Below are 8,876 nucleotides of genomic sequence, written 5' to 3'. Positions count from 1 at the left end.
TACATTTAATTAGCCTAAATGTCCAATATTTTGAAACGTTAAAAAAGTGAATAATATTTCAGATTATATATTACTATTATTATATTCTATATATAATTATATAAAACTATTCTTATATATACTTATATTATGAAATTAGTCAACTTTAAAATTACTACCTTAAACATTTTATAAATTTCAAATTCTGTTTGTGTTAAATTCAATTTCTTCAGAATTTTAAGATCGTAAAATTATTTTATTTCAAATTAAAAGAATTGATAGTTCAATAATTTTAAATTTATAGAAAATCTAGTTTAAAGGTCTTCAAAACAGAATAAATTTAAATTCTATGCTTTCCAAGTTAGAGTAATATATTTACATTCTATGAATGAGCATTGCGAATAGAAAGGGAATATAAGTAAAATGCATGCTAATTTCAAGATCTCAGGTATGCCCGCCTCTAATCTAATCCGACGCGAAATACACTAGGTGAAGGCAAGTAAGGAGTAGCAATGGTGGGGGTATACCTTATCAGGTATCAATACGAGTCGGCCGATGACTGCCAGCCTTCTAAGATATAATCCCAGGCGAGAACAAGTAAGCGAGGGGTAACGCGCTGGATGCAATGGTGGGGGTAACCCCACCAGGATATCAGTCGTCCTAAAGACGACTGATATCCTAAAAACGTCCTTAGGTCATAAGACATCAATTGGACTGATAGAGACCATGTTTTTCTTCCCACTGGGAATCGAGAATTCAACAAAACTTCATTCTTTAACAAATCATTCATGTGTAGGCTTCAAGTCCAGCTTGTACAGAATTAGAAACGATTGTGATGAATTGGTTGGGAAAGATGATCGGACTTCCTGACGATTTTCTCCATCATCCAGGAAGTTCAGGAGGTGGTGTTATTCAAACAACAGCTAGTGAAGCTACTTTGGTCTGTCTTTTGGCTGCTCGAACAAGGGCTATTAAAGACATCCAACATAATGAACCTGATCTATCGACTGCTACAATCAACTCCAGACTTGTTGCTTATTGTTCAGATCAGGTTTGTACTTGAAAGAATCAACTCAATCCCATTTATAAATATGGATTATTGAAGTTTAAAAAGTGCAATGCGCTTGTAAAAATTCTCTTTCCTCTTTGAAAAAAAGGAGTTACCTAGAAAACTCTAGTCCAATCGGATGAAATTTTGCTTGCTTAATCTATATACTATAAGCGCATTGTACTTGTCAAACTTGAAGGTTTTTTGGAACCCTCAAAGATTTACAAAGACTTATTTTCACGTGTGAAATTTCGCGTTTGTTAGGCCCACTCTAGTGTCGAGAAAGCTGCACTTATATCTATAGTTCGCATGAGGTATATCGATTCTGATGATCAACTTCGTATGAGAGGTCAAATGCTTATGGAGGCTTTGGATAAAGATCGTGAAGAAGGTCTTGTTCCCTTCTTTGTATGTATCTTTGAATATACATAACAAAAAAAACAATATAAATACAGCTGAATAGTTGAAGCGGAAAATTGGCTTTATTTTATAAGGAATCTCTATTATCATCAGAGAATAACAGAAATTCTTAATGTCCTTTCAAACTACATGGAGTTATTAATTAAAATTTGCCTCATTTTAATTTTTTTTAAGAACTTCTCCTTTCGCTCTGCTGGGAAACAAAGTTGCGAAAGAAGAAGACCCTTTTTCAGCAAAAATTTAATTTGAAAAAATTTTGATTCATAGCTCTATCTAGTCTGAAAATACGTTGAGAATTTCTGTTATTCTCTGATGATAATACAGATTCCTTGAAAAATTTTACTTGCAACGCCCAGCATAATAATGTGTCTATTTTAGAAAAAAGTTTCTTTTCTCGATCTCTCTGGTAGCTTAAGAAAAAAGCACCCGACCGACAATCGGAAGTTCTGTGGTTCGCTTCCCAGTGGAGCGAAAGGAGATCTTTTTTTTTTTAATTTCATTGAACATTTTTTTCTGAGTACAATTTCCAGCCTTTTCATTACTCCATTGTATTAATAAAATTCAACACAAATCCTACTCATCCTTGTTAAAAGACCATTTTTTTGCAAAATCTACTGTTATATTTTTGGTTGTGTATTTATCTTTTTGATTTAAAATTTTATTTTTTGGTTAAAAAATTTAACATCTTGGTTAAAGTGTATTCCTTTTTGGGTAAAAAATCTTTATTAGTTGAATATTCCACGATTTTGTTAAAAATTTAGCGTTTTAATTTGTAAATTCATCTCTTTTCATGGAAATTTAATCTTCTTAGATTTAAATCGCAACTGTTTGGCTAACAATTAATGTCTTGGTTGAGGAATTTCTTCAAAAAAAGTCTTTCTTGGTTGAATTTCACTGTTTTAATGAAAAATCAAAATCTGCTGTGTTTGAAATATCGACTATTACATTGTTAGTTGAAAATTCATATATTTTCTAGATTTCTGGTTTGTTGCTGTTTATTAATAAATCAATTATTTGATTATTAATTTATCAATTTGGTTAAAACAGTATTATTTTAATATTATTCTTAATCAACTTAATTTATTAATTTTACAATCAAATTCTTTTAGTAAATTAATAAATTTAAATATATCGACGGGAAAGTTTGACGGCGATTGAAAATTAAAATCCAAATTTTTTGCATAAAAGTTCGTTGAAAATAATTTTTTTTGTGAAAATTCAACTCTTGAAGATTCATCTCTTTGATACAAAATCCAACTACTTTTAGTGTAATTTTAATTCTTTTTTGGTTCAAGTCTACTATTATATTTTTTTCTGATAATTCATTTTTTTGACAAAAATGCTATTATTTGTTTGAAAGTTTAATTATTTTGTGGAAAATTTGACAATTTTGTGAGAAAGTAATTCTTTTTGGTGATAAATTTCAATGTTTTTTTTAAATATATTTCTTTCTTGTTGAAACTTTTAGATCAAGATTCTGATTTTTTGGTTGATGAATCAATTACTTGATTGAGAATTCATTTAATTTGTTGAAAAAGCAATATTTTTACTTTCGATGTTACGAGTTCGAAAATTTATATTTCTGGTTAATAGTCTATGTTTTTTCACTTGAAAATTTATGCATTTTGCTAAAAATTCGACTGTGATGCATCCTTTGAAATATATACGATAATAATAAAAAATGTACAGAACAAAATTTATTTGAACAAAAATTACGGATTTAAAAAAAAACCTAAATTTTCGACTAAAACGGGTAAATTTCAAACGAAAAATCGAACTCTAAATTAAAATCGTGAATCTTCAATAAAAAATTACTTTAAACCAAATAGATGAGTTTTCAACCAAAAACAATGTTTTTTACCAAAAAAGATGATTTTTAACAAAATACATGAATTTTTCACAAAAAAAGATATATTTTCAACCAAAAATGGATTATTTGCATTTTCATTTTAGAAAATTAATTTTCTAATAAAATAATGAATCTTGAACAAAAAAGATTTTTTCTAACAAGAAAGTCGAATTTTGAACTAAAAGTAAGGTAAATTTTAAATTTTAAATCAAAGTTGAAATAGTAAACTTCTTTAGTAAATTGATTAATTTTCAAGTTAAAAATATAAATAAAAAAAGTCTATTATATCTTCAAGAAAAAAAAATATTTTTAATCCAATAGATGATTTGTCAACTAAAAAGATCAATTTGAACTTAAATTATCAATTTTTTCTACAAAAAAATGAATTTGTGACACACTGATTGAACTTCTAACCAAAGAGACAAAATTTTTTACCAAAAAAGACAAATCTCTAACAACATGTATGAATTTTTAACCAGAAAGTTAAATTTTCTGATTAAAAAAAAATATTTCCAATGCAACTTATAAATCTTTACCGCAAAAACTGAATTTTTTACAAAATAGTTTAATTCCTAACCAAAATAATGAATTTTCAGCCAAGAAGATTAATTTTCTACCAAAAAAAAAGGATTAATTTTGAACTAAAAGAGAATTTTTCAAAAACGAACATTAAATTTCTAAACAAAAATTAAATTTTTAACAAAGTAAATTAATTTTCAACCAAAGAAATACATTTTTAATCCAAATGATGAATCTTTCACCCAAGGAAATAATTTTTCTACTACGAAACTTAATCTTTTACCAAAAACATTAACTTTGGACAAAATACATTAATTTTTAACCAAAAAATTTAAATTTCAACTATAAAAGATAAGCTTTTAACCAAATGTCAAATAACTAAATTTACGTTTTAAAAAATTAATTTTAAATCAAACAAAGAATGAGTTTTCAACGAAATATTGTAACCAAAAAGATTAATTTTTTACCAAAAACTACTAATTTTAACAAAATAAAAGAATTATAAAAAAGATATATTTTGGGTTTCGATCGCATACAAAAATACGAATTTTTGCCAACTAACAAGATTAATTTTTTTTTGAAAGACGAATTTTAATCAAAATGCCTGAATTTTCAACTAACAAAACTAACTTTTAAGCAAAAAATGGACTCGTTTTTTTCTTAATATTTCTATTTTTATATATTTTATAAAGTTTTAAATGAAATTGTTGTGTTGGGAATGTAATAAATATGTTGAAGTTGAAAATTAAACTTTTATTTTCATTATAATATTTTGTATTTTAAATTAAAATATATTTCGGTCGAAATATCATCTATTATATTGAGTTAAAAATTAATTCCTTTGGTTGACAAATTTTTTTTTAAATTGCAGTACTCTATTGCTGGTTGAAAATAAATCTTTTTAACTGCAAAACCTAAATATTTGGATGAAAAATTCTACCATTTAGTTTAAAATTTCACTTTTTTTTAAATTCATTTTCTTAGCAAAAAAATAAACTTTTGGTTGAGAATTGGTCTTTTTGGTTGAAAATTTAATTATTTGGTTAAAACTTCATCCATTTTGTTTACAATATTATTACAACATTATTAATTGAAATATTAATCGTTTAAATCAAGTTCTTAAAAATTAGTCTTTTAGGTTGAACTTATCTGTTTTTGATAGAAAATTGTAAATCTTTTGGTTTGAAATGCGACTATTTGGTTTAAAATTCATTTCTTGTTTTTTAACGTGAAACGTTTTATCGACATATTTAAAAAAATTTGTAGTTTGTGCAAAATTTTAAACATTTTACGTCCTGAATTGTGTAGATCTTATAAATAAATTATTTAAAAAGTTAATTATTTCGAAGGTGTGTGCTACGCTGGGTACTACTGGGGCATGCGCTTTTGATAATCTTAAAGAGATTGGTCCAATTTGTAAGTAAATTTACAAAAAACACAAAAAAAAATTTTAGCATCTAATTATTGATTGTTTATCATTTTTAAGTTAAAGTAACTTTTTTAAAACTTTTTGTGCAGGTAAAAATAATGGTCTATGGTTACACATAGATGCAGCTTATGCTGGAAGCGCTTTTCTCTGCCCCGAATTTCGGTTCTGGTTGGAAGGAATAGAAAACGCAGAATCATTTGCATTTAATCCAAGTAAATGGTTGATGGTTCATTTTGACTGTACAGCTATGTGGTAATCCCTTTTTAAATAAATTATTTTTTTATACTGTAAAATCAATGTTTTTAGTGTTCAAATTTAATAATAAAATTATTATTTATCGAACATGTTCTCTTTAGGGTGAAAAGTAGTCAAGCTCTTCACAGGACTTTTAATGTTGAACCTCTTTACTTGAAACACGAAAATTCAGGTAATTATCTAAAACTAAAGATTTTAATTTTTTAATAAAGATTTCTTTAATAATATTTGTTTTAGGACTTGCAATCGATTATATGGTATGTTCAAGAATATAGTCATAAAAATAATAAATATTTTTAAACCGTTCTAAAACCAGTTTATTTCATTTAAAATAATTCCATTTTTTTCTTCTTTAAATTAAAGAAATGATGCTGGATACAATTTTTAAAACAGTTAATAGAATATCATTATTTTGAATTCTGAAAATTGCTTCTTAATCAAATTAATTCACTTCAATGTGAAAATGATACTGTTAAAGATTTTTTTTACCCTACTGCTTAGGGTAATCATTTTCCTTTAATTAATATAATCATGATCACCAAAGAAATTTCTTTTAATTTAAATTTTTTTAAACTCTGAATAAAAGAAAATTTGATTTGAGCCGTTCTTTTGTGTGTATATTGAATCTTAAATAGATACAAGTATAATAAGATAATTATATAAATATATTATAAAACTTAAATTTAAGAATTGTTCTCTTATTTTTTAAATTCTTTTTTCTTATTTCAGCATTGGCAAATTCCTTTATCAAAAAGATTTCGAGCTCTGAAGCTTTGGTTCGTTATTCGAAATTACGGAATTTCTGGTTTGCAGAAACACATAAGAGTGGTAAATAAATATTTAAATTTTAATTTATCACAGACTTCACACTTTTTTCTCTATTCCGCTCTTGTTCCCAATTTTTAAGGATTTTCTCCTTTTTCCCGTTTCTTTCGCCTAAATATCCTAACTGAATTAATTAATTTTTATTATTTAAAAAAAATTCCTTTTGTTAAATTGAAAATTTATCTTTTGGTATAAAAATCATTTTTGTTGGTTGAAAGTTAATTAGTTTTGATTCAGAATTCGGCTCTTTTGCATTAAAATTTAATCATCTTGTTAAAAATTCATACATTGTTTTAAAAACTACTATTTTCCAGTTGAAAATTCGAAATTTTTTAAAACATTTGTCTTGTTAGATAGGAGATTTGTCTATTTTGGTGAATAGAAAAGTAGTCTTTTTTTTGTTTAAAAATTAATTCATTTAATTTGAAAAGTCTACTTTTATATTTTTGGTTCATAATTCATCTCTTTTTATAAAAAATTCTACTATTTTATTTAAAATTTTATTATTTTGTTGAATATTCAACTGCTTTCTTAAAAAATCATTTTTCTTTGTCGAAAATTTAACTGTTTTATTGAATATTCATCTGTTTGAATAGATAATTTCTCTTGTTGGATGGAAAATTCATCTTTTGGTACACACTTTTTTTCGTTGAAAGTTAATTCTTTTTTATTTAAAAGTGTAATATTATATTTTTGATTCAGAATTCTAATCGTTTGGCTGAATATTTAACTAAATTGTTAATAAGTCAATTTTTTGGAAAAAATCGACTGTTTTGTTAAATATTCATCTTTTGGTATAAAAATAATTTTTGTTGGTTGAAAGTTAATTAGTGTTGATTCAGAATTGGGCTCTTTTAGATTAAAATTAAATAATTTTGTTGAAAATTCATATATTGTTTTAAAAACTACTATTTTTCAGTTGAAAATTCAAATGTTTTTTTGAAAAATTGTCTTTTTAGATAGGAAATTTGTCTGTTTTGGTGGATAGAAAAGTAGTATTTTTTGTTTAAAAATTAATTAGTTTCAATTGAAAAGTCTAATTTTGTATTTTTGTTTCATAATTCATCTCTTTTAATTAAAAATTCGACTATTTTATTGAAAATTTTATTATTTTGTTGAATATTCAACTGTTTTATTGAATATATATTTATCTTTTTTGATAGATAATTCCTCAGTGTGGTTGAAAATTAACTTTTTAAATAAAAATTCAACAATGTTTAATTGAAAATTAACTTCCTTGATCGGAATTTATTTTTTGCTGAAAAATCAACTTCTTCGCATAAAGTTGAATTACTTTGTAAAAAATTACTCGTTAGGGTTTCGTAGCCACGAGCAGAAGATTTAAAATTCAAAATTGCTAAATTTAAAAAATATCAAATTACAAATTATTCAATTTTTAAGATTTATATTTTAAGGCTGTGCAACTTATAACATTTTTTTAATAGTTTAATTTTGAAAATTTACAAATGAAATTTTTTTAATTTTGACAATTTGCACTATAAAATTTGTCAATGTTGTAGATTTGAAAGTGAAACCTTTTGTAGTTTTAAAATGTGTAAATAAAAGTTATTGATTTCCAAAATTTTTGAAAATGATTAGATTAATAAGGCGAGATTTTCATTCCTAATTTTCCAAGTTTCTTTTTAATTTTTTTTTTAATTCAAATTTTAATTGTTGAAAACGTTTTTCGCAATTTAAAAAATATTATGGTCATTTTAAAACAAAACTGTTCATCCAGAAATACAATTTATCAATTATTGTAAAATAAATTAAAACAAGAATTGTATAAAACTTTAAACATTACGAAAATTGGCTTCTTGGATAAAAATATTGAATTTATCTCTATTGAATGTAAACGTAATATTTATTAATAAAAAACACAATTTCTTCAATTATATAAATCCGGGAATTTATAATTCGGAAATTTTTTTGGCCGGATAATTTATAATTCGGCAATTTTCGGTCTGAATTATATCTAGAGTTTTGCGTAGAACCACTTTACGCTAGAATGCGTATTTTTAGTTTAGTCGTAAGAAATAGCGTTGAAAGTAAATAAATTAAATTTATGAAAAAATGACACAAGTTGCAATAGATTGTTTAATAACAAAATTGTTTTTTTTATAGAATGCGCACTTTTTTCTATTATAAAAACAAGATAATGAAAAATAAATTTATTGAAATAATACATTTTTTAGTTACAGAAATAAGTATAATACACATTTAATATAATAGCGTTGAACTTCATGCGACACGTGATGAGAATGTTCTTGTTAAAGTCGAAGGAGCCTTAACGGAAGAGAATTCACAATTTCCAAATTACAGTTGTCCATGATTTTACCTTTACTTTTAAAAGGCCTGCAGCGGGCAGGTTTTTTTATTTCAGAATTTAACTATTTTATTGCAAATTCATTTAAAAGATTTTATTCCTCCATTGCCCTGTGAAGTCTGTGATTAATATACAGTACACCTTCTTAATAGTGCCGCGATCGGGCTTGTAGGGGTATAGCTTTTCTCGGAAGGATCGTCCATAAACTACTTTATCACTGTAGCGG

General features: G+C 25.2%; 1 protein-coding gene across 3 annotated transcripts in view; it reads left to right on the top strand.

The window, feature by feature from the left end:
* Positions 1-8,876, top strand: part of LOC117168035 (histidine decarboxylase) — a 29,311-nt gene that overhangs the window by 9,686 nt on the left and 10,749 nt on the right. For all 3 annotated transcript variants that reach the window (XM_033353371.1, XM_033353368.1, XM_033353370.1), the window contains 7 exons: positions 776-1,030; positions 1,292-1,435; positions 5,165-5,231; positions 5,334-5,496; positions 5,601-5,671; positions 5,737-5,756; positions 6,229-6,327. In XM_033353371.1, coding sequence (XP_033209262.1) covers positions 776-1,030; positions 1,292-1,435; positions 5,165-5,231; positions 5,334-5,496; positions 5,601-5,671; positions 5,737-5,756; positions 6,229-6,327 — 819 coding nt within the window. The remainder of the gene's footprint in view (positions 1-775; positions 1,031-1,291; positions 1,436-5,164; positions 5,232-5,333; positions 5,497-5,600; positions 5,672-5,736; positions 5,757-6,228; positions 6,328-8,876) is intronic.

This window comes from Belonocnema kinseyi, chromosome 2 (assembly GCF_010883055.1).
Source record: "Belonocnema kinseyi isolate 2016_QV_RU_SX_M_011 chromosome 2, B_treatae_v1, whole genome shotgun sequence".
Classification (NCBI taxonomy): domain Eukaryota; kingdom Metazoa; phylum Arthropoda; class Insecta; order Hymenoptera; family Cynipidae; genus Belonocnema; species Belonocnema kinseyi.
The sequence above is the reverse complement of the archived record's forward strand: the minus strand, read 5'-3'. Positions and strand labels throughout refer to the sequence as shown.